At 39.1% G+C, this 27,123-nt stretch overlaps 1 protein-coding gene across 2 annotated transcripts in view; it reads right to left on the bottom strand.

Moving 5' to 3' along the window:
- Positions 1–585: 585 nt before the first annotated feature.
- SLC7A2 (solute carrier family 7 member 2) overlaps positions 586–27,123 on the bottom strand; it is a 75,748-nt gene continuing 49,210 nt past the window's right edge. The window contains exons 2-12 of one of the 2 annotated variants that reach the window (XM_043560056.1): positions 25,582–25,972; positions 24,663–24,818; positions 21,301–21,466; positions 19,763–19,896; positions 18,050–18,272; positions 16,044–16,183; positions 13,099–13,201; positions 11,248–11,453; positions 10,092–10,258; positions 9,241–9,349; positions 586–5,861 (exon numbers count right to left, since the gene is read on the bottom strand). In XM_043560056.1, coding sequence (XP_043415991.1) covers positions 5,665–5,861; positions 9,241–9,349; positions 10,092–10,258; positions 11,248–11,453; positions 13,099–13,201; positions 16,044–16,183; positions 18,050–18,272; positions 19,763–19,896; positions 21,301–21,466; positions 24,663–24,818; positions 25,582–25,957 — 1,977 coding nt within the window. In that variant the 5' untranslated portion in view covers positions 25,958–25,972 and the 3' untranslated portion in view covers positions 586–5,664. Of the gene's footprint in view, positions 5,862–9,240; positions 9,350–10,091; positions 10,259–11,247; positions 11,454–13,098; positions 13,202–15,628; positions 15,766–16,043; positions 16,184–18,049; positions 18,273–19,762; positions 19,897–21,300; positions 21,467–24,662; positions 24,819–25,581; positions 25,973–27,123 lie in introns of both variants that reach the window. The other variant, XM_043560063.1, reaches the window with a different exon arrangement.

A 27,123-nucleotide genomic window follows, 5' to 3' on the forward strand; every position in this document is an offset into this window, starting at 1 on the left:
AAAGACATTTCAACATTAATTCAAGAGATTTGCAATTTTAAATAATTTTGAGCCCTGTCCAGAACGCTCTTTGAATCCTTTCTTCCAGAGGGTTGAAGTTGGTAAGAATGCTTTACTATAAAATTTGTTAAAATTTTGTAAATTTTTTGTAATTTTGTAAAATTTTGTAAAAAATTTGTTAGTTGTACATAACTGATTGCCAATTATTAAAGGCTATGATTTGCTGAGGAGAACGTTGAGAAAGGAGTTTCTTACGGATAAAAGCAATGAAAAGACCGGCAGTTGAAGTGGTAAGATCTCAGCTCTTTGGTCCTGGGATGGCATGCTTTAGGACCCAGTGCTATTTTTTAGAAACTGCCATGAGGACTGAGGCTTTGTGCAAACATGTCTTTTATCTTACAGGACGGGGTAGTCCTCAGGCTGCCAGGTGAGTATTCTTGACAATAAAATCATTTCAATTTAGATTGCACCATATTTCTGAGTTTTAAAAGTTCCCAAATTAAAAAAAAAAAAAAGGTTACATTAGATAAGTGTGTGACATGTATGCTTTTGGGGTGTGTGATACATATGCATATTATATTATCATAAGTCATATTACAATTTATTTAAAAAGTACATGGTCACATTAGAAAGCATATTTTACAGTGGTAAAGCAGCAATAGTTTTTATTTATTACACTTCTAAAACATAATCTAATGTTATAAGTAAAAAGGAACTCTGATTATCATTTAAAACATTTAAATTTGAAATTACCTACTCAACAGAAAGTCTTTACATTCAGATCAGACAAGTCCTGTGAATCTGTTGGTTTTTTACAGACATAGAATTTCTGTAGGGTTTTGGGCCCTATCAACAGTTTCTGTTAAGTACAATGACAACAAAATAGAGCAATAAAACAATGGGGCAGCCTAGTGGACACCAAAGACAAAAGGCCCCCTACCCGGGCCTGGGCCAGTGAAACCCACCCTGTTGGAAGTACCAGCTGAGCCTGGGCCTGTGCACTTTCCACCTCAAGGCTGTCAGTGCCGCACGGGGACTGTAGCGGGCCTGACCCCGTGGGACCAGTTCCAGGAAGCAGCCATCCTTCCTATGAGTCACAGACCTTCCTTAGTCCCTATCATTTACGTGATGTGTTGATGGGATATTTGGACCCCACACTCCTTACTTTCATGTGAAGGCTTTCACGTCGTATCCCACCGTATCATCCCAAGACCCCACCCAATAAGGCTAGGTCTAGGTGCTTACGCTCTACGGGCTGCCTGACTCTAGATCCAGCCCAGGCTCCTGGTCATGATCCCCATGGGGCACCAGTGGTCAGCAAAGGGTCTTTAGGGCCAGATAATGGCAGTGGCTTCAGCCAGGGTGAAGAAAAGCTAAGTACTACTCTCAACAAGGCTGTCACGAGAGTCGAGCCATCACAAGACACATCTGAAATCAGTGAGACTAAACTGTGTACATATAAACAATAATGAATGTTACAAAAACCAACAACCACAAAAACAGAGCAGGCCTCTCAAAATCCAGAAACCAGAAATCCATTTAAAAATGTTTAAATATAATTATACAAAGAGAAAAAAAAAAATCTCAGCTAAACAACAAAGCTAAGCAACCTTATCTGCAAATCTACATGACTGAACAATGACCTGTGCTGGCATTATTTACTACTTGAACTTTGGTACTTTTTTCCCCTTGATATTTTAGGACATGTCAGAGACTGTAAGTAGAAAATGTACAGAGAAGGCAGTATTTTGGCACTAGCAAAAAAGAAAAAAAGTTAATCCCCTCTCCCCTCCCCCCCCATTCACACTAATCATGTGAATTTTAATACGCTGTGATATACACTCTAAACCCAATCCTTTAAAATGCTGTGCAAACTGTAGTTTGGGTGTTAAGCAGGAGTTGCTTGAAGGGCATCAGGAGGAAATCAGGCAGCCACATCACGAGGCAGTGTTGGAATCTTGGCACGTTATCACGTGGTTTGTCATCTCAGAATATGCCCTGATTTACAAAGAAAGAAGAGTAATATACTCCTCTGGCATTATCAGTATTGCAGGGCAATAAACCTCCTTATTCCCCCTGCTAAGCATTCCCATTAATTTAGAAAATAACTCAGTAAATACAGACTCTGATTCAAAATATGGTTAACAACTACCAAGACTTAGCAAATATGCTGGTTAGTTTCTAAAATTAACAAAAAAAAAGTTAAAAAAATCCTTTATTCATAAAATTGAAAGACAGGCTTTTGGATTTTAAAGGAAAATATTCTCAAACAGACATTTTCTATTAACTATGGATGGCAACAGTAAAGTTTTACATATATCAAGGTTAGTTTTTCCTCTAATGTATATATCCCAGATAATGTTTTTGGTCTTAAGAAGTTTTCTTGATGTTTATCTCTGGGGAAAATGTGGGTAAGCAATAATCTGTATCTCGGTATTGATCAAAAGTTCTAACATAAGTTTTCTCATAAATAGGTTTTAAACTTGGATTTGTATAGCTACCTTTTTAAACAGAGGGTAAGCATATTGCCTTTATATGGTTACTCATAAGTCATCTTTTCCCTTTTCTCAAGAGCTTAAAATAATGGTGCTATTATAAGTTTCTCACTGAAAATGTTAAGACAGCATATTTCCTAGTGTAGGAAAGAAAAGTAATTTAAACTGTTTTTACTCAGTCACAACTAAGAGATTGTGTGGTATGTATTTTTGCATTCCTGGAGAGGAGTTTGTGTAAGTGTGACTGACTACTAGTCAAATCTATACAAAACCTTTTGGTAATCCTAAGAAAGTAAAAGCAATATTTTGTTCTCAAGGTTATGAATTCAGATGTAGATACGGGAGGCTGGTAAAAGAGCCAGTAGTACGGGCTTTTACTAATAAACACAGAGCAAGACAGAGATGTCAGAAAAGGGGCCACAGAAACAAGTAAACAGAAATACCCTAATAGCTCCCACCCCTACTCCATTTCAGATTATAAAGCACCTGTTATAATAGAGTTTAGTGATTCCATATTACATTATAAATATACCTTTCTTAAAGAATCTATAGAAAATATCATACATATAAAATTGCTGTATATTGCAAAATAGTTTAAAACCTAAAATTTTTGTATAAGCATACCTATCAATATAAAACATTATTTTTTCTCCACATCAATTGGGTTTTTTTTTAAATCCATATAATGGTATTGTTTCCAAAGCCCATCATAAACCCAACCGACTTATACACTATTTGAAATACACAGACATATACATATATATATACACAGACTCATACAGGGATATGACTCATACATATTTGAGTCTTCACAGAAAAAAAGCACAGTCACCGACGAAGCATCTTTTCATAGATACTTGTGTTTGCAAAGTGTTTTAATGTGGAAAAATAATTTTTAACTAAATTCTTCTCCTAATTGAACACAGTGGGCATAATAGTTTTAGCTGCCTATCACATTCTAAATAAATTTCTTTTGTTACAGTAAAAGACCTAAATATTTATGTAGGAAATTCCTTATGTTCCCTGTGTTAAGGGCCTATTCTAGATTGATTATAGAATAAAAGGGTGTTCTCAGTGTATTACTCTAACAGCAAGGACTTGTGATCATACGTAAAGTCCTTACAGAAATATTTTACCCCTTGCATATCCAACTCTTCCTCTCTAGAAAAACATGCTTAAAAGAGAATTCTGGGCTTCAGATTTTACCCTGTGCAGCCTGCAAACTGTGGAATGTCAGGACTGAGTTCTAGGTCAGGGATGCTTCAACAATAGCAGCCAGAAACCCAGGCTTTCTACATGTTTACCTGATATTTACTCACAATAAACTCTTGGTTCAACAAAACAATTACAAGTTGCTTTTTAATGGCATCAGTGAAATAACTAATCTCTTGGAAGTGCTGTCAGAAAACAAATGTTTTCCTTGCCTTTCGATTAAGCTGGTCAACTGGTGTGCTTGATAACATTTTTCCTGGGAATGTAACCCATATAAGTTTTTAGCCTCTAGCCTCACCTAGTAAACCATGTAATTATTTGTAAGAAAAACAATTCATTAGAAGCAAAGCACACTGCAGATAAACAGTCCACTGCTAGAGAACGCTATCCAGTAAAATATAGTAATTAGAGAATCTTACATGTAAAAACAAATCATTTACTTATATAAACGTTACTGTGCTTATATAGCTTTAATTTAATTAGGTTACATTTTTTCAGTTGGAGGTTTTAAAAATCATGTATTTAACTAAAATATTTTATTCCCCAAACACTGTTGGGTTACTAGAGTTTTTATTAATAGATTTAGTGTGGTCAATTAAAAATAAATGAGATAAAAAGTGCCAAACAATTTATGGGATTGGGGGAAGAAAAACATCCTTCAATGTTTCCAAAAGAAACAACAAAGGCAAATTAGATCCAAACCCCTCAAACTCCGTCAAATGCAATTTAATATCTGAATAGGCACTTTAAACTCAAAACAGGGCAATTTTTTCTTCTCGTGTCCCTTCAGTTCTCCTCTTTGGCACGTAATAAAGATGTAATTTGCTACTGTAGCCCCTCATGTCTAGGACAAGACAAAATAATAGAAACAAAGGAGTGAAATCTGTACCTGAGGAGGTTTAAAAAAACTGAATTGTGATTAGTTATTAAGTAATAGAAAAAAGTATGAATCATTCTACCAACTGTGTGAGCTAGAAGATTCTACTGGCTTATTTTAAGTGACTTTAAAGACAAGGATGCTTAGTGTCTACTTTTCCAAGCTTATGTCTAACTCTGATTTTCAAATATACCCTCGTCACTGCCACTCACGCAAGCTTTCCAGCCATGGGGACCAGCTTCACTTTCTAGCATAAAGGGCCCCATGTAGATCACACATACTGCTCTCAAATCCCTGACTGGACTGAGGGATATACAGCACTCACAGGAGGTGAAGTCTTCATATGTAAAGAGCACATCTCTTAAAAAAGAGCGGTTGAAAGAGGCCCCATTGGGTGACACAGAACACCACTTTTGCCCCATGTGGTATATTGCAGGTACAAATCCCCGTGGCGGCTGAAGTTTGGGCAAAGTGCCATCCTTCATAGAATAAAAATCTCTACTAAACCCACTGCTGGCATTTATAAGTTATAGAAAAGGCTCATTTCTTATCCCCTCCTCTTGCTCCTGACCATTGACAGACACCAAGATGGGTAAGTGCATTTTTAGCATGTTCTAATTGACATTAATGACACCTAATAAGGAAAAGCAACAGGTATTTCCCCAAATGCACCAGGCACATACAAAACATTTCCATTCAGTGACTGCCTCCATTTCAGCATGTGCTATAAGCCACCAATTAATGACAACACCGGAAAAATGTAATGTGGTAGTAGTAAAACACAACCAACTTTCCACATTCATATATCCCAACACACACACACACACACACACACACACACACACACACACACGTTCCTGCTATTTGGGGGGTATTCGCCACTGAGGAGAGGGCTTGGGAGGTCTCCCCAGGTACATAATTCACCATCTGAGGAGGTGCTGTTCAGGTAAGCATAAGTTAGGGTGAACTATGTTTGCAGCAAACCCACAGCAACCTAGCGCGATGCTGACACCCTGTCACGGTTTACTCCACGGAGGACAGGTATGTTAAGACTGTGGCCCAACTCAGCTCCTGTACGCGTTAGCATTCGCTCGTCTTTTCGTGGAATATGAAAGGCAGACTCAGGTTTCTTTGGTGATGGTCATTGGCTTGAATGGCAGATTTTTCTTCTGTTGTTGCATGAATGTTGTCTGAGTACGTCTCTTCTTCATCTTCTTCATCTCTTGGATTACCCTCCAGGCTGTGTCTAATGCCATAAGCGAAGTAGATCAGGAAACCTTTTGGAGGGAAAAGAAAAAAAAAATCAATGTTTTAAGTATATCAGAAAATGACAGTTTGAACATGGGAAACTTAATATAGAACTTAATAGAGTTTTCTGCCTTCTCTTTCTGGTCTATTTTATTTTATTTTTTTAAAAAATTTTTTTTAACGTTTATTTATTTTTGAGACAGAGAGACACAGAGCATGAAGGGGGGAGGGGCAGAGAGAGAAGGAGACACAGAATCGGAAGCAGGCTCCAGGCTCCGAGCCATCAGCCCAGAGCCTGACGCAGGGCTCGAACTCACGGACCGCAAGATCGTGACCTGAGCTGAAGTCGGACGCTTAACCGACTGCGCCACCCAGGCGCCCCAACTTTCTGGTCTATTTTAGAACACAAGGAAAGAGGATTCCCCTGCAGAAGGTCCCTGATGGATGCTTTCTCAGCACAATGTGTTTCTCCATTGTTAACACCCAATCTTTATAGAACTTATGTTGCTCTCAATAAGTGTTTTCAGACATCTAGGTAAAAAAAATACACTGATTTTCTCAAAACTCAATACTACACTCTAAACAAAAGGATATGGGGGGGGGGGTGGTAAGATCTCAAATGACATCCCAAACACAAGTGGTGGGGTGTCAGACTCACAGTGAGATATTTTGGAAAGCATGCCCTATGTAAACAAAGGGGGCATGTGTAAACATGTTACTGTCACCAGGAGAGGCCAAACAATCATGTACAAAGCAACTAGTTATTAACAGCTATGCTGGCTGGGAATTAGAAGCAAAGGTTTTAAGTATCCCCACTAGATAGTTTATTACTTACATGTAGGCATTTTGCTTTGAGTTATATATTTAAACATTGGTTGAGAGTTTGGGGTTGATGTGAAATGCATTATAATCTTCCCATCTAGGGGCGCCTGGGTGGCTCAGTCGGTTAAGCGTCCGACTTCAGCTCAGGTCAATCTCGCGGTCTGTGAGTTAGAGTCCCGCATCGGGCTCTGGGCTGATGGCTCAGAGCCTGGAGCCTGCTTCCGATTCTGTGTCTCCCTCTCTCTCTGCCCCTCCCCCGTTCATGCTCTGTCTCTCTCTGTCTCAAAAATAACTAAACGTTAAAAAATAAAAAATTAAAAAAAAATAATCTTCCCATCTAAAATAACAGGAAGCAGGCTACCAATTAGCATTTTGGCAGGTATGTTGAGGAATGATTCTACTTCCTCTCATACCTCAACGGTTTAAAGACCCAGCCCTCCCTGTCCTCACATAAAGGTACTATGATCCCCATTTTATTTTTTATTTTTTATTTTATTTATCTATTTTTTTTATGATCACCATTTTACAAGAAACAGGCACAAAAGCAGAGAGGTAACTTGGCCTCGGCCACACAGTGAATAAATGGCAGATGTAGATTCAAACACAGAGAGTCTGGCTCCATAGTCGATGTTGTTAACTAAGATCAAGTACATTAAACTAGAGTGGACTATGTTTGAGGAAAGAAGCAAGGGCTCATGGAAAGGTAGGAAGCATGCTGAAGTTCTCTGCCAGATTTCAAAGAGATTCTTCTGGGCTCAGAGGAGGGGAGAGAGTTCTAGAGTCCTGTGCCCTGGGGGTTTTGGGCTCCGCTCCCTGGCAGCATGTGCACAGGACCCCAAAGGAATGGCTGTGTTGCTACATCCATGAGGGTGGGGCTGACCGGCAGGGGATTCCTGTCAGGATCCTGGCCCTGAAGCAACAGAAGCACCTACCAGAAGTGGCCACAGTGACAGGAAGAGAGGACAACCTGGTGTAACCTGTGTGAATGGATAACCTGTGACCTGAGGCACCAGCACCCCCGTTCCCTGGCACAGTGTGAGGTCCCCAAAGTATGGGCAAAGCCCTAGTGTGGGTGTGGGGAGATGAGCAAAACTGACAGAGGTCAGATCTCCCATCAACTCAAGTGGGTTGGTGGCTTGAAACTAAAATGAAGTTAATTTCTAGCCAAAGCAAACAATTACATACACAAGAGTGAAATCAGGTTCATTCTTGCTAAGCCAATGGGAAGACTGACAAAAAACACACTCTTCAACCGCTCAGGCAACCCAAACAATGCAGATTTAGCTCTTGTTTCTCTCTGCTTCACCTTACAGACATTTCTCCTCACATTTTCTTTAAAAATGTTTATCTGTGTTTGACAGAGACAGCGGGAGCAGGGGAGGAGCAGAGAGAGGGAGGGAGACAGAGGATCTGAAGAGGGCTCTGTGCTGAATGCACCCAGCCAGATGTGGGGCTCGAACTCGCCAACTGTGAGATCACGACCTGAGCAGGAGTCAGTCGGTCGACTGAGCCATCCAGGCTCACATTTTTGAGCCCTCTCCTCACATTTTTAAGACAAGTGCTCAGGGCTTTAGTTACAACAAATGCAAACTTTTATTTTATAACTCAATTTTTCACATAGGAAAGAAATCATAATGAAAAACAGTATAGATATAAATAAGCATACTGACATCATTTAATGCTAAATCCCAAGGTTCAAACAGTAAGAACTTTAGATAACAGTTATTTTTTGCTATCAGCTCACTCAAAATGTCTTCAGGGGCACCTGGGTGGCTCGGTCGGTTAAGCATCCGACTTTAGCTCAGGTCATGATCTCACAGTTTGTTGGTTCAAGCCCCGCCTCAGGCTCTGTGCTGACAGCGTGAAGCCTGGAGCCTGCTTTGAGTTCTGTGTCTTCTCTCTGCCCCCTCTCACTCACGCTCTCTCTCAAAAATAAATAAACATTTTTAAAAATTAAAAAACAAAACAAAACAAAACCCCAAATATCTTCAGAAGTCTACTGGTATACACTGACAAGAACAGGCTTTGGAATCAAAGTCTCACATTGCCATTCACAAATTTGATCCCTGGACTTTTTGGGGCTTCTTTTTTTTCTCACCCATTAATTGGAGAAAGCAGAATTTACAGATTCTACAGGGTTACTGGGAAACGTAATTTAAAAAAAAAGGGGGGCACCTGGGTGGCTCATTCGGTTGAGTGTCCGACTTCAGCTCAGGCCATGATCTCACACCTTGTAAGTTCGAGCCCCACATCGGGCTCTGTGCTTACAGCTCAGAGCCGGAGCCTGCTTCGGATTCTGTGTCTCCCTCTCTCTCTGCCCCTAACCCACTCGCATTCTGTCTCTGTCTCTCCCAAAAATAAAAATAAACATTAAAAAAAAAATTTAAAAAAAAAGGTATCTGAAAATATTTGGAAAAGTAAGCATGCTGATGATCTAAAATTGGGAAAGGAAGAAACTGAAAAAAAAAACAACAAAAACCCCTTTATTTCCAGGAAGGGGGAGGGGATGAATTTGTCTAATCACAGAGCATGAAAACTGGAGAAACAGAGCCAAGGTTCAGAAAGCTAAAACATTAAAAGACCTACCAAGTGCCATCCAAATGCTAAATCGGATCCACGTGTCTGCACTCAATTGGACCATCAAGTAAATGTTCACCAGGATGCTGAAGGCTGGCAAGAATGGTAAGAATGGAACCTAAGGGGGAAAAATATCTTCTTAACTATTCTCAGATTTGGAAAGCACATTCCCCAAACTGTGTCAACACTAACTTGACATATGTACTTTCACACTGTGTCAGTAAGCTTATATTCTTACAAAAAGAACCACCTGGAGAAAAATCATTCCTGTAGAGTATACTAAAGGCAACGTCCCATTTTACACTATTTACGTGCAGCCCAGAGCAACAGGGATTTATCCAGCCTGCTAACATCTACATCATCACCAAGATGCAATGGGTTTTAGGGTTTGGTTTAGTTTAGGGTTTACTGGTTTAGTTCAGGTATCAGCAGGCACGCCTCTGGAAGTCTGGATACATTTGGCATCTCAGAGGGATCCTTCCAGGAAGCTCTCTTCAAGCCCAAACCTGCTCTTAGTTCAAATCCAACAGGACAATTATAGCAGAAGGGCTTTTAGTGGGAATAATCTTCTTGTGAGAGTACTGAATCTCTAAAATAAAATTTCTTTATTCCTTGATTCCATAGATTACTTGACAAGAAATCTGTTTACTATTATACATAATAATGTGATAGGAGCATATTCAGGGTTTTGAAAAGCCACGTAGGGAGAATACTTATGACAAAAAGTATCATCTCCAAGAATCGTGACACTCTAGTTCCCTGGTTAACTTCATCAGAAGTGACTTTTTTTAAACTTATAAAACTAACCCATAAGAGAAAATGTGCGAAATATTTAGGATCTTAATGTTCACAATTCGTACCATGAAGGCTACTTTTTGCTGATTCTGGGGCTGCCTCCAAATGGTGAGCACGACGACGATGCAGAGAACGAGGAAGAGCACAAGGAGAGCGAGACTCCACGCCTCCAGCCGGGCAATAGCGTGGACTCCGTAAGTGGTCAGGATGCTCAGACCCAGAACCAGAAATGCTGTAAAGGTGACACGTATGGAAAACAAAGTCAGCACGCGCACGTCACTCATTCCCTCAGCTCAAGCCGTCTATTTTGATAAGATATCAAGTTCTTTCCGGATCTACTTTGCCAAATACTAAGATTCTTCATTTCCATTAGGGGAAGACATGGCTGATCCCACTGACTTAACCTCCACTCGCTTCCTCCTGACGGTCTCCTGCCCCCCTCCTGGGACTACCATCTTGCTCCCCCTCCCCATGCGTCCTCTGGGTCCCACTTCGTGACATCCTCTGACTGTATCACATGGGTTGATGGGATGCTGTCTGGGCTGGAGATTTCTCTGTTCTCAAATGGGAGATGGCAGGTCTGTCCACTGTCCACGGTTGTAAACAGTGATTGTTAATGCAAACAAATAATACATGATCTGTGTCTTTTCCCCCTATTTCAGAAGGTGATGTCACCACCCGCCCACCCTATCTCTGACCATCACATCCCTTCTCTGTGCTCTGGAGAAGTCTGTACTTCCCTCAGCTTGCCACCAATAATCCTGTTCCTTTCAGCCCCCCGAGAGCAGGGACCATTCTTCCTGCTGTTCCAGGTGCCCAGCAGAGCTCTCGGCACGTTGCCAGTGCTTGGTAAATGTTGCTGAAAATATCACCCATGACATAACTGCGGGTGAGCAAACAAGACTCTCTCTACTGCGTCCCAGTGTGTTTACTGGCAGGTGTTCCTGGGAGCCCCCGGACGGCCAATGAGATGTACCAGCTTTGTACAGCTGCCACTCACACCCTAGGGAATGTCTTCCTTTCTTCTTCAATTACATGATAAATCTATCCCACTAATACATGCTCTCAACTACCAGTGACCCACTGGGCAGAAACTTCAGGGCTCAGGGCAGCGGCAAACTTAGTCTAAGGCAAGGTATGGCCTTTTGTCCGCGTCCACATACCCGCTCCAGCTACACACCCCTGGGGGCCTGTGCTCTGTGCGCGGCACGGCGGACTTACCGAGGAACCCCACCAGAAAGCTCACGAGAGAAGATGACTGTTGCGTAGGCAGAGCCGAGGGGCTGAAGAGAATCCGCAGGCTGAAACCCTGCCCCTGCAGCATGGTGACTTGGGACTCGCTTTTCGAGGCAGCGCTGGCACATGATCCCAGCGCTTCTTTTTCAGGACAGCATTTGGGCTGCTCGTAAGACAAGCCGGGCTGGTACCTGTTGCCAAATAAACGTCCGTGTCTTCATTCTCCAACAGACACTTGGCCCAAATGAAACGAACACCGTAAACTCTAAGTGAGACCCCTTGCAGGGTCCCAGCTTGTGCAGTAAACTGACACGTTTCATGACTCCGCCCCAGAGCATGCTGAGCCAGGCCACAAACCTGCTCAATAAAACATCTGCAGCAACTCTGAATTTCCTCTGACAGCCGTTTCATTACAAAATAACACAGTAGATGCAGAAGAGAGTTACGTTTTCCAAGGGAGGCGACTGTGACTAGAGGAGGATTATCCTGAAAATATCTGGGTCCAAAGGAAATGCGTGTCAAGAAAACAGCACAGAAACTCTGTTAAGCGTCAGCTGCAGAGGGACATCCAGTCTTCAGGTTGGCATTCAACTGCCGCCGGCCATCTGCCTCTCTGGCCTCATCTTCCTCAACCTTCCTCTCCCAGTCCTCCAGTTTAATCCAGATGAGCTCCGCCCGCCATGCTTCCCAACCCCATGTATGCCAAGTCTCTTGATCAATTTATCCCCTTCCTCTCCAGCCTGCGTCAGGATACCAGCCTACTTCACCTCCTAGGATCTGCCCCTGTCTCCTCAGTGTGGTCTCTGAGCAGCCTTTCCTTAAATGTAAAAGTAACATTTGACCTCAATCTAAAGAAGAAATATGCTCACTGAGGGAAAAAACTCACAAAATACACAGAAGAGAATCAAAACCACCCAGTGTTTTGAGGCAATTTCAGCCAAACAGAAATGCATATATATGATATGCATTAAAGAGATCATAAAAGATGCATTAAAGTGAAATCATGAAAATGATTTCTTCATGTAAATCTATGGTATTATTTAAATAAATTCAGATGTTAATACAGCTTTGCTGAATCAGATACATTTATCCATATGATTATCATATTATTTGCTGTAGAAGAAAAAGCGTTTACCTCTTTCGTAGAAGAAAAAGGGTACCCTCATTTGTTTCACCGTTCTGCTATTGATATGCAGGTCAGTTCAATTTTTTTCACTTTTGCAAATTGCTTTTTTCATAAACATCCTTTATATATCTATATAGATATCTTTCTCTATATCTATATATATCTGTGTGCGCCTCTTTGATTAAAATCTTTATGATAAAATCTTAGCAGCTGAAATACTGGGACAAAAGATAGAATATTTTTAAGTGTTTTTATACCTTATAAGAACTTGTGGTTCATATAGATTAGGCCAACTTACTGCTAATTATCAACTGTATTTAATTCTTTGCTAAGTAAGGACCGGGGCGCCTGGGTGGCTCAGTCGGCTAAGCATCTGACTTTGGCTTAGGTCATGATCTCGCGGTTTGTGGGTTTGAGCCCCGTGTCGGGCTCTGTGCTGACAGCTTGCGGCCTGAGGCCTGCTTTGGATTCTGTATCTCCCTCTCTTTCTGCCCACCCCCACTGGTGCTCTCTTGATCTCTCTTAAAAATAAACGTTAATTCTTTGCTAAGGACTATGTTTATTATACTTTATAGTGATGTTTTTCTGCCCATGACCTCTTGCCTCGTGAGACCACTAGCTCCTCGAAAGCAAGGATGGTGAGTCCTAATTTTCTTTATTCCCTGGGCTCCATGTGACACGCAGCATTCGGGACCAATGAGGACACTCACCTGAGGATGAGAACACATGCTGCAACGAGAGAGTAGGCCAGAAGAGTGCCAATGGACATCATGTCCACAAGGGCCTTCAGGTCAAAAAGAAATGCCATCACAGCTATTGGGGAGAGAGCAGAATGGTAAAGAAAATGGCCTATCATGTAACTCCATACAGTTGATGACTTTCAAGTCAGGGACAGTTGTCATTTTATGGTTCCAGGACCAATGATAAATCAAACAAACTATAGAAAATATATTTCTCTCAGTTAAAAAGGTGTTCCTTAGGTCATACAAACTGCTGGTGAAACTTCCAAACCCCTTAGCTATCTATCAAGTATAAAACACATCTACTTTGATTATTTAAAAAATATTGGCCTGACAAAGAGTGAAAATATATGACAGAACACTCTCCTTTGATGTTTCAAAAGAAAAACATTGCTCAGAAATAGGAACTAGCTCTTGTGAAACAACCATTAAAAAGTTGAAATGGAAGAACTTTCATTACAGAAATTCCATAATCATTTGCATTTCCATCTGCATCTTGAATTATGCATATATGAAAGAAAGTAATTTCCAATTAAATTACATTTCTGGTATAGGTGAAATTCCATGCTGGTTAAAACTCCTCACTCTGAGAAGATGGGACTAAATTTGAGGGATGAATCTATGTCCTACACTCAAATTGCAGTAATGTTATGAGGCAAAATATACTTTCTAGCTGAATAGTTAACTTGCACTTGGCAATTTTTTTCTCCATTGAAACATCAAATACCGACAATACTAACTTGACCGCATAGTTGTCTCTATCGTTGTTAAGTAGAAACACCACATTCTATTCCCATGGTGTACCAGACGTCTCTTAGCAAGCTTTATATCTCTATGATCTCAATTTATCTTTACTCCAATAATCCTATGAGACAGGGAAATTAAATAGGCTTAACTATATGCAGTGGCCAGAATCTGACTGGTTTTGACCTCCAAACCAGCAATTTCACATGGTTTGGCCTGATAAGATAATGATCCTCATTTTATAGACAGGCTAATTTGGCAAGGTTATAACTGGTGGCAATAGAATTCCATGTAAACTCTACTTCTACCCTGCTTCCTCATGTTCCTTCCATGATACATCATTTCTTTAAATGCACCTCATGCCTTACTTTGAAAACCTTCCGTTGCTAGTATGCTTATATATTAGATTATTACAGTTTCAGTATGTTTTATAAGAATTACAAATAGCAAAATAAGTAGCTAAGAAAGAGGAAGATGATTAATTATCCAGATAAGCTCTCTAATCTAAGCTAAAAACAAGCACAGTAAGGTGTGGGAGTAGAATAACAAAAATATAGTATTTCAGAACGTTTAAAAAAAAGCCTTCTGCTATAATTATCTTCTTTTGTTATTAATGTCAATATGTTATACTGCCAAATTAAATTCCTTCTGAAGAAAGAAGGATATATTTTGTAAAACTCTGAATACAAAATAAAGTATTACTGGGCAAGATTTCACTGGGAAAAAATAAACATTTTTATGGAATAAATAAAATGTATGATCCTTTGTCAAGATTTATAAATTCTTTTCACTAGCATAATGGACTGTTTAGTAACAAAATGGGCTATAGATCATCTAGTGCAACCTTCATTTTATGGGGGCAGAAATCTAAGCCCCCATTAAGAAAATAAGTGACTTGGCCTTCCAATGTATGTCTAATAAAGTGCCAAATTTATTAAAAAACATTTACAATGTGAAGCTGTTTAGGCAAATATTTTCTGACTCTGAAAAAATACTATTTCATGCATAATTTAAGCATTAGCATTCTGTAATTTCCCCCCAATTCAGAGCCTCAATCAAGTTATCAGTTTTGGTTTGAATTTTTACTACTAAAACAGCTTTATAAAGCTTGCTGAAGTCTCTCTCTTGCTTCCTAGAACAGGACCTTTAAGGCCGTTCTCTCAGTCTGTATGAATCTCCTTGAAAATTTCTTCATGGAATAAATAAGAATCTGGCCAACGGCATTTTACAGAGATATTATGACATCCCCAAAGATAGGCATCTGCAAGTTTTTTTTAATATGAGTTAAACACCAAAACACATAGTTGAAAGCAAAAATAGAGTCCAAATGGGGTTTAAGAGGAAACAGCTGTTAGTAAGTCTTAGAGAACCATGGTGGTCCAGGCAGTGCAGATATCCCCCACTCTGAGGGTGGGTAATTACCACAGCAAGTACAAATTACCCTGACATTTCTTATACTTCATTAAAAATGAGAAAAAATACGGTGAAGACCCATTATAACCCTTTGCACATTTGTTAGGTGCCCCAAAAATTAAAATAATGAAATGGTAAAAATTCCCCAAGGGTCAGTTAAGAATGAATTTCAGTAGACCACCACCACCACAATTTTCAGATCTCAATGTTCATAACCTAATTTATCAGTGATTTTTTTTTTCTTAACTTACATGCACAGCAAGCAGACCCTCTTTATAAGTCCATGCATGCGCATAAAACGTTTAAGGCCAATGCTGAAGAATCCTATGTTTGAAAAGCTTACCAGAAATGACCCCTGCCGTCAACGTGGCGGCAACTGGTGACTGCCTCTTACTCACTCTGCCAAGAAATCTAAACAGTAAACCGTCTCGGGCCATGGCAAATAGAATTCGGGGTAAAGGAAACATAGAGCCCAGAAGACTAGAACAGAAAAATTCATAATCCGCATGTGAGTTATTGTGAAGTATTACTCTAGACAGGCATACACAGGTAAAGACCGGACACACTAAAATGCAGAACCTAGGCCAAAAAAACCCCAGAAAACCAAAAAGAAAACATCAAAAAAGGAAACATTCACAAAAAAAGTTACTGACCTTTACTTAGATCAAAACAGAAAACTACCTAACTGCATTTCTCTTCAGAATCCTTGATGAGAAAAAAGATCCCCCTTTTCTTAACAAAAGTCAACTCTCTCTCACCTGCCACCGCACCCGATGATAAAGTAGCAATTACTGGTGTCTTCGTTTTGGAATTGATTTGAGCTAGACATTTGAAAAGCAACCCATCCTCCGCCATAGCATAGATTACCCGCGGCATTGGGAAAATGGATCCAAGAAGACTGAATAAAAAGCAAACACATGCAGGATGGCAAATACATTCATGCAAGATGACATCTCAGAACTGAAATTAAGCGACTTGTATAAAACTCAGCATCACAACCATGATTATGATGTCTTGTTATTTTTAAATGTGTTATGATTGGGCATTTAAAAATACTTGCCAATATTTACCATTGTGCTACCTATTATTCTGTTATAGATATTTGCCCCGCACACTCACCACACTAAGAACAATAGTGCAAGTAATTTGTGCATGCCCGCAATTATTACTGAATTAACACTAAGTAATTAAGACTTAAGAAAACCAAAACCAATCATAGCATTAAGATGTTTTTAGTGGCAATAACTCAGAAAACAAAATTTCTAAACGGATATGAAATTAGAGATTAAGTAATTTGAATTCATAGTATAGTCACTTCATTTATTCAATGATTATGATTCTTGTATTTATTTTACCACTATTTTCCCTCCTATTGCTTGGTATTTGATCGTATTAGTAATAATACCCAGCACCACAAGATAATCAAGAGAGAAAGGGTAAAAAAAAACACAAAAATACACCAACTTACTGTAAATTTAGTACATAGAAGTAGCCACGATTAAAAGTCAGGAACAGCAAAGTTTTAAGAAAATGCTCTTTGCTTTAGATGTTTCAAATTTCTTGTGTGTTTACTGGCTGCACAAATCCATACATGACTTAGTTATAAAAAAAATAACCATTTGAAAGAAAATATGTAAAATATTTTGTTTTAAATATTCATTTTATCTTTTGATAAAGCTGGGCTGACTTGGCCATGGATAAATCTTTGTCTATCTTCTAAGACCATGATGGCATGATGTCTTCATAGTTCAGATTTTTTCAAACTATTCAGAATAAACCTCAACATTAGCAGATGGCTGAGAAACCAATGGGGGCAATTTCTACTTGCTACTAAATATTATCCTGAATAGAAAATAAATAGGATTTTTTGAGAGCGATGAAAAGCTAGGCTGATGAATTATATGAAAAGATTTTTTTTCTGATTCGGATTTTTAACAACTTATTTTCACTTAAAAAATTAGTAATCAGGCAGAGATTAATTTTCTCTTTGTAATAATGTTATACAGTATCCCATGATATAAACCAGAATGAAATATCTTATAATCACATGTTAATTTGAAACGTGAATAGCTCTGGGAGCCTGAGAAATGGATTCTCAAGTACGAAAACAAGTAGCCCCTGAAAATCTGGGCACTTGAGATTCAACTACCTTTTTCTTTCCACATAGATATTATATGAACTTTCAGCATTAATTTCAAAACAGTAATTTCTATTTCTAGACCAAGTTCACTCCGATCAGTACTAAGAGAAAGTCTCAGTGTTTCACAGTAAAAAGCATATTACATTGGACAATGTCACAGCATTCAGCTCCCAGTCACAGAGACTTGATACTATTTTAAAAGACGACAGAAAACATCAAGTCTGCACACCAGGTCTCAGTGGTCTGTAACACTACAAGTAATACCGAAGCCAGCAGGGAAACATGCTGGTATAGGTGTCCCAGAATTTTATAATATATACACATATGAATACGTGTGGCATACATGTGTGTGTATGTGTCCACGTGTATCAATGCCGTATACATTTCTACTGAAGCTTGGACCACCATTATCTTGAAAAACTGACTTTTAACTGATGGGTGAAAAACGTTTTGTCACTTAAGACTTTCATATGGAAGTTCTGGTCAAACTATTCAGAGAATATGTAGTTGCATAACATATACTTATACTAGGAGTATTTTTAAAACCTACTGAAGCAATTCTTTAAACAATGACTCCTCTGCAGTAACACCCACAGCCCCTGCCTCACAGGCAATGCAATATACCTGGTTGACAAAGCACAGAGGGAGCCCGCTGCAACAACGTATTTGGCAGGACCCCATCCAACATATTCAAATGCTACTGGAAGAGGGCTTTTCTCATCCAGGAGGTAGTATGGCATCATAAGTGTTAAAGCTGCAGAGACCCCAAAATAGGCCATAAAGCAAACAAGCAAAGAAGTCACAATTCCAATAGGAATCGCTTTCTGAGGATTCCGGACTTCTTCACCTAAGGAGATATAAACAAAATATTTGCATATTTACTAAAACATTAATAGATAAAACACAGATTCTTCCTCTCCTTCATGGTAATTTCAGTCTGCTTTTGTCCCTTCTGTTTTCTTAGCTTGATCCATCTATTCTACATGAAATTTTCTCTCTTCTTAAGCGTACTCTGGGGCGTCTGGGTGGCTCAGTAGGTTAAGCATCTGACTTCAGCTCAGGTCATGATCTCACAGTTTGTGAGTTCGAGCCCTGCGTTGGGCTCTGTGCTGACAGCTCAGAGCCTGGAGCCTGCTTCGGATTCTGTGTGTCCCCCTCTCTCTGCTCCGTCCCTGCTCATGCTCTGTGTCTGTCTCTCAATAGTAAATAAATGTTAAAAAAAAATTTAAGCGTACTCTGTTATTACACAAAATTCCAATTCCCAGAGGCAAGAAGAGAAAGCAAGATATCATGCAGATCAGTTTCCCATTTCTAGAAAGGAAACATGATATACCAGCATATTACATTTTTTGGGATAGCATAGCAGTCTTAATCATTTGGAAAATGATTCATCCACCGAAATGAAATGACTGCCATGGCATTCTGTGGGCCCTTACATAGGAAGGCTTCCATAAATATGACGGTAAACTTTTTCTACACAGTGTGCCAATTTATATTAAGCTCCAGTTTCAATAACAACAAAAATAGTGCTTTGAATCTTTCTAGTAAGAATTGGCATTTGCAATGCCTCAAAATGGTCAATCACAGGGCCATACAGTAATCTGAACCCAGAAGAAGCACGTAAGAGAGTGATTCTGACATGATGGCTTTGTTGCATAAGATAAAGAGAAAAGAATTACCACAATATATTTTATCTTACTAAAAAAGAGACAACTTAAGAGCATGGTCATCATTTGTTACTCATTGTGATAGTACTGAAGGTTATTTCCAGGCTGAAGGTTAAGGACAGTAATTATGACTAACATTTATAAAATATTTGACAGTTTGCAAAGTATTTTTCAAGTGTATTATATTTAAAAAAAATTTTTTTTAATGTTTATTGAGAGAGACAGAGTGCGAGCGGGGGAAGGGCAGAGAGAGAGGGAGACACAGAATCCGAAGTAGGCTCCAGGCTCCAAGCTGTCAACACAGAACCCGATGTGGGGCTCAAACTCAGACTGTGAGATCATGACCCGAGCTGAAGTCGGACGCTTAACCGACTGAACCACCCAGATGCCCCTCATGTGTATTATATCTTAAGTAACCTTCATAACATGAGGGGTTAACATGAGGGATAGGTACTGGCTCTCCCAATTTTACCAAAGTGGAAACCAAGGCTCAGAGCATTTTACTAAGTTTCTTTTTTATCACATACAGTAGGCACCACAGCTGGGTCCAGAACCAGCCCTGATTACCCCAAATCTCACTCTTTCCTTGACCTTCTGCTGCCACCCATGGGTACTTGTATACAACAAGGAACACCTTTCCTTCCACAGAGAACCAAGATTCTTCCCTTACCAGTTGTTGCAATGCAGTCAAATCCCACGAAGGCATAGAAGCAGGTGGCAGCCCCAGCCAAAGTCCCTGCAAAGCCATACGGCATAAAGCCACCAGCCCCATAGATACTTGTTCCATTTTCGGAAGGCAGCTCTCTAAGGCGGAAAACAAGCACAAGGGAAAGTTATTTTCATAGAAAACTTCTTCTAGTGAGTTGTCTCAAACTACCTCTTTGGAAAGCTATTGTGTTCACCAGCTCTTTGAAACTTACATATATAAAATTAAGAGTAAATCCTACTTTTCTCACCCTGTCCTAGAGAATATAGTGGTGTTTCCAACAATGGCGTCTTCCTGGGTTGCTAACACTCAACTGGAGGCTGATCGATAGCATAAGCACAAAATCCAGATCCACGCTGGCTGGAACTCACAGCCAGGCAGGATTGTGAGAGCAGAGATGCTATATATGGGCCATGCTCTGAAACAAAGACATGACACTTCTTCTTCTCATGGATAGTTGGGCAGGCTGCACACTTAAAAATTTTCCTAATAAGGCATTTGAAAAGGTGGCATCAAATTCTCTAGGCTTGATTACTAATATTGAAGTTGAATATTTTATTACATGGTAAAAATTGTATAAAACCAGGGGCACCTGGATGACCCAGTTGGTTAAGCATCTGACACTCAGTTTAGATTCGGGTTATGATCTCACAACTCGTGAGTTGGAGCTCTGCATCAGGCTCCTTGCTGACAGCCTGGGATTCTCTGTCTCCCTCTCTTTCTACCCCTCCCCCACTCATACTCTCTAAAAAATAAATAATTTTTTTTTCAAAATTGTATAAAACCAGAGGATATTAATTTTTTGCCTCAAAATAATGACTATAAGCAACATACATAAAGAAAACCATGTAGTTACACCTCACTTCATGTAACAGATATTTCTGTAACCTTATCTTATTTACACATAGGAATATTAATATAAATCTTGGGCTGAAACCTTCTGTATATAATTATCACAAATTCGATTTTTGAGCCTATCAGGTTTAAAGTAAAATGCACAGACAATTCTGCTTTTGCAACCAACAACATTTTCCAAAAATCAAGGCCTGAAAAGTACTACAAGGCTGCAAGAATGCAAGGAAACCAAACAGTGTTCCCCAACGGAAGCACTAAGGAATGCAAGTCTCCAAACCACCCGTTGTTTGTAAAAGGGGGCAAACCTTTGTGGAGAAGGAGCATCCTTCCTCCAGTTAGGATCTCACTTCGCTCTACTCCTATACCAACCAGAGCTTGAAGCTGAGAAGGAGCCTCTGCAGGCCTTCCAACGGCTGCTCAATAGTGCGCATACGTATGCATTTGTGTGGGGGTGGGGGGACACTGGGAGGAAAGGTCTCGGAAGAGAACAGACCCTCAGAAATCTCTCCTAAGCACAAAAATTGAGAACCACTGTTGGTAAAGGAAAATGTAACATAAGACAAAAGTAGGCAAATTGACGGGGGGCGGGGGGGGGGGGAGCGGGTGGAGAAAGCACTCAAAATAAGGGAAAAACCCAAATATTATACCTGGCACTTGCTGATATATTTTTGAGAAACTCTTCACTAATCTTCCAGTTTGCCACATTGCCTTTCACAAACCCAGCAACCATAACAAAAAGAAGGACCAGGATGTTAATAGCTGTGAAGATTTTATTCACCCAAGCTGATTCTTTCACTCCAAAGGATAAAAGACCTACGGAAAAAGAAAGGGTATTTTAATTTTTACCCAAGTTTTAGCAAAAGCAATGGCATTTTGAGGCTGTTACACGGTTTAGGATATTATTTCACCAGGATTCATATATTTAACTTACATTTATCCCTTTCTATCGCCCATTTTGACTCATTTAACTGTGTAACAATGTCTCCTAAACACAACCAACTTGGTTTTAGAAGGCCGGCTGTGCTCGTAGCCAGGAGACGCCACACTTCAAGAAATCAGTAGGTCTAGTGACTTTGGCTATTATCACCAATAGATGGACAGAGGTAAAGTAACTGAATTTTAATGAAATGCTTGTCTAAAAAAGCCATCTCAACATACATACGACAAATAATACATACAACAAAATAATTCTTCAACTGTTACACCAAAAGGATATTTTTAAAAGTCGATTCTCATTTTAATAGCTTTATTTTATATTCTTACTGTAAAAGTAATCAATTTCCTATTCAAGTAATTTGAAGATACAGAAAAAATATGAAGGAAGTAAAGATCAAGTATAATCTCTTCTCCAGAATTCTGGGCGTGAGCACGTATGCATGCACACACACACATTTTCATGTTGACAAACAGAGAACCTCATTTTTAACAGCCACATACTCTTCCACAATATGAAGACACTATAATCCCTTATTTATAGACTGACAGGCAGCTCTTAGTTTCTTACAACTATAAATAGTACTGACATCACATCATCATCCTTTTATAAATATCTTTGTACATTTTCTAATTATTCCTTTATAATAATGTTATATAAGGTAATACCACATCAAAGGTATGTCCTTTCATACAAGGCTTCCGGTTCACATTATCAGAAATATTCTCCAGAAAGTGTGGCCCAATTGAAGCTTCCCATTTTTTCTATTAGGTTATTCTATTTATATCAATTTGTTAGATTTATTTATATAATAATGCAAGGAGCTGTCTTCCTGTCATGTATTGTATGTTTTTCCCAGTTTATCATTTACTTTTATTCTTAGTGATTATATATACATATGTGAAAGTTTCAGGACATAAATTTTTCCTCTTTAGTTTCTCTACCTTTAGAAAGAGTCTCCCCAATATTAACACCAAACGTTTACCTTTGTTTCCTTCTATCATGACTGTATTTACCATATTTTTATTTTTAATCCATCTTATGTTAACAGACAAATTATGGACCAAAGAAAGTTTACTTGTTCTTACTAGGGAGAGGATGGTGATGAAGGGATTATGTCACGTAACTACTTGCTTCTCCCACAAATCCATACCACCCAGGATCGAATAAGCAAAATTACCCAAGTAAAGAAGAGGGAGACTGGGTTTCATTCTTCTACCTATATAATTCCCAAAATTTTATGATAATGTAACTATAATGAAAAAAAGGGAACTGCATGAACGGTATAATTATTGGCTCTTTCACACTAGAAACCTGTATACATTTACACGCTTCGGAAATACACTCTATACGCTGCACCCCTATCCATTTGGAAAAATATAAAGCCACTGTCATGTTTTATTAGAGTTTCCCAATACCCCACGTGTATGCACTATCCTGAGATCCCTACCTCCTGCCAATAGATTAGAGACCAATGAATATCTCCTCTAAATACTGTATACACTTATTTCCTTGTGTCTTTAATAAAGCAAAAGCTTCAGCTGACAAGACATCTGGTATTACAACATGAATCGAAATTTATATTCAGAGGTTCTGATCTTCAGATATTCTAAGGACAAAGTTATCATGTGAGCTTAGCCTATATATAAAGTAAAAACATACTGGTCAACGACACAGGACAATGATGCAGGCCAAGGCCTGAGTCCTGCCATGGACTTTCATGATTCTAACCTTGTCACAGCTACATGCTTCTCATCGCTTAGAGATTAAAGCTGAATACGTTAAGATCATTGAAACCATCCCTAAATAAAATATGATGTAACTAATTTAATGTTAGCTAGGCTATTTAGAAACCAAAACAAATGAAATCTCTCACCTGTTGAGAACAATTGTTGCAATTTTTCTTGACATTACAGGTAAAATGTCAAATAGTTTTGAGCTATAAATTTTGTTCATGTCCTTAACCCTACATAAAATATTTAATAAATGACTAACTTTTTTAAAGATACAATTTTTTTAAATTGTATAATTGTATAAGTAAAACATTCATTATAAAAAGATATTTCTGTCACACCTTTGTAAGCATGGGAGAGAGTAGATGGAGAGAAGGTTGGACAGGAAAATAAGGGGCAGCTATCCAGGGTACATCAGGTAGGAAGTGAGAACATAGATTTTATTCTTAGTAAAATCCTTGATTGGTTTAAGCAGGAGTGCAAGTGAGGATGACCATCAAAATAGAAAATGTTCAAATAATCAAAACAAATGTAATGTGGCAACAGGGATTAAGTATGCCTACAAAATAAAACTGTCTGCCATCTAAGTGCTTCCTATGAACCAGGCAAGAAGTCTGTACAAGACAGACACTGATATCCCCATTTTATGGATGAACAAACTGAGTCACAGAAAGATTATGTCATTCAATGGTCCAAAGATAGTGAGTGGCAAAGTAGGACTGAAAATCTGGTTGTTCTGATTCTAATTCCCGTGCCTTTCTAAATCACTATGCTACATGACTGATAAACATGGGAAAATTCTAGCCTCAAGTATGTTTGGCCACATAATATCTGTATTAAAAAATGACAGGTGGTTTGAATATGCTTCTTTTTCAGCTAGATACCTACATTACACAGATGAAGGCATGAATAGACAGAAATTCTTCTAGAAACTGTATGTTTGCCAATATGCTTATTGCAGCCACAATAAAATAATGCCAAAAAGTGTACATTCCTCCTTATTGAAACTTCATCCCTGCAAATCTCCAATTGCTACTATAATGATGTGTCTTATCCTATTCTTCAGTGCATTCCAAGTACCATTTACTTAGAAGTGCTATTTCTCCTCTTCCACACAATTTAGATTTCTTTTTAAAACATGTCTGTCACATAAGAAAAAATGTGATTCTAGCCAGTGACGAGGCCCATGGGTACCCAACAGTAACCTAAACACATAAATATGCCATCTCATCTTGGGAACTCAGGCCCGAAATCCAGTGGTAACTTATTTTGCCGGGATGATTAGTCTGGCTCATCTCAGAGGAGTGGCTCAACTCAGGAGGAGTGTGATTGGTCTTCTTACCTGCTAGAAGTAATATAAGACAGACAGCAAAAAAGTCAGGATACTCTGCAAGGCCGGTATAATTCATTTTGAAGTAGGTCCTGAAAAACTGACCAATCTGTTTGCTAAGAAGTTCATCAAAGGTGCCACTCCATGCTCTTGCAACACTTGATGTACCTTCCCAAAATAAAGAACATACAGAGAATACGAGGTCACTGGGAGAAGATTAACATAACACCATTCGCTACTCTATTCGAGGAGGAACGTGGGTTAGTTCAGACAGAATTCAAAGTTTTAATCACATATAAAATTACCCTGATAATTTTATATAGAATATATATATTATTACATATAACATAAATATATATATAGTAATTTTATAATTATACATTGGTAACCAAATGCTCAAGTATATAACTGTGGAATCAGCTAACTTTATTTGCATTAAAGAACTATGGCTATTTATTCTATTTTATTTTATTTTATTTTATTTTATTTTATTTTAGAGAGAGGGCAAGAGTGGGAGAGAGGGACAGAGGGAGGGAGAGAGAGAGAGAGCAAGAATCCCAAACAAGCTCCATACTCTAGCACAGAGCCTGATGCATGGCTCCATCCCATGACCTTGGGATCATGAGCTGAGCTGAAATCAAGTCAGGCGCTCAACCACCTGAGCCAGGCACCCCATGGAACCATAGTTTTTCAGAAAGCAGGTTTCCAAACCCACTAAGAAGCATATTCAGAGATGAAGCAGAATCATTGGATTTTGCAATTAGGGAGACATTTTAGAGGTGAGATAAATGGGACATACAGGGATCAAGTGAGTCACTCACGATCACATGGTCACTAACTAATAAAGACCTACAAAGGTAGGCCAAGGCCTCCACCTCAGTGCTATTTCTACCATTTCACAAAATTAGATTGATTTTTTTTTGAAACATACCTATCACATATGATAAAATGAGATTCCAGCCAGTGATGAATGCCCACAGCTCTCCAACAGTGACATATGTGTATAAATACGCAGACCCAGTCTTGGGAACTCGGGCCCCAAATTCAGCATAGCAAAGGCCTGCCATCACGGAAGCAAGGGCAGCAATGAGGAAGGACACCACAATGCTGGGACCAGAATCTGCTTTGGCCACCTCCCCAGCCAGGACGTAAACCCCAGCACCAAGAGTGCTTCCAACACCCAGGGCGATGAGGTCCATGGTGGATAAACAGCGGCATAATTTGGAATCTTCTAGACTGTCCAGAGTGACGATTTTTCTCCGGATTAGACATCGGGCAAAAGACAGCACGGCTCTGCAGGGAATCATTCTGAAGAAAGTAGCCTGAGGAAGAGAAGAGAGGAGGTTAGAGGTGGAGCTGGAATCATCATCCCTCCAACTATTGGCCTAGCTTCTCAACACAATTATGGCACCATGTTATTTTTGTTTCTGTTTGACTTTTACTAGAAACACAGTCTAGAGCAATCAGAAAGAGGGCTGAAAAAGTCAAAGTTGTGAATTTCTTAGAGTCCACTAATACATGGCCTTTTCTAAGAGACTATAACAAATGGCTTATCTGGGAACACAGGAATAGAAGCTTTGGGTGGTTAAAAAGATTTGCCATTTTTGTTCATTTGTGCTGCTACAATTTTTAAAGATATGCTGATAGAAATCTCTTCTGGGACACGGCTCCTTTGTCCTGACTACAAGCAAGGAGATGAATTACCTCATCTTTCTTTTCTTCAATCATTCATTCAACTCATGTTTTTTATGCCTTATTGAATGCTAGGGGTTGTGCTAAGAAACAGAGCACCTGGGTGGCTCAGTTGGTTGAGTATCTGACTCTTGGTCTTGGCTCAGGTCATGATCTCACAGTCTATGAGTTCAAGTCCTCTGTCGGGCTCTGCACTGACCCGCTTGGGATTCTCTTTCCCTCTCCATGTGTCTCCCTTCCGTGAATGCATGCACACGTTTTCTCTCAAAATAAATACATAAACTCAAAAAAAAAAAAAAAGAAACATGTCTAGAATGGGGTGGTATGTATTCACAGTCTCCAATTTTATGGGGCTTGCAGTCTACTTATTGTCTAAAAGCTGGTAAAAAAAAACACCATTATTATGTATTTTACAGCTTTATCAAATACATGTGAGCTTTGTTTTCATTTCAGTCTCTTTTAATGTGAAGCCATTTGAACATTTTAGAATTAAAAAAATTCCTCCCCAAACACACTTGAATTTATCTAAATAAAATTGCTATTCAGTGACAGTTTGAGTATGAATTTATAGTAAAACATACACACTCATTTACAATGACTTGAGATTTCTAAATAAATAAATAAATAAGCCCAAAGTCCATGCCAAATATGCTGTGTTCTTTTTAAAATGGAATGAATAAGGTAGACAGAAAGACTTACTCCCCATACTCTATAGGCCCAAACAACCTAACACCGCAAAAAATTATCAGGCTATAAAATAAAGTATGGATCTTAGTAAGGA

The sequence above is a fragment of the Prionailurus bengalensis genome, chromosome B1, assembly GCF_016509475.1.
Source record: "Prionailurus bengalensis isolate Pbe53 chromosome B1, Fcat_Pben_1.1_paternal_pri, whole genome shotgun sequence".
In the NCBI taxonomy this organism is placed as follows: Eukaryota; Metazoa; Chordata; class Mammalia; order Carnivora; family Felidae; genus Prionailurus; species Prionailurus bengalensis.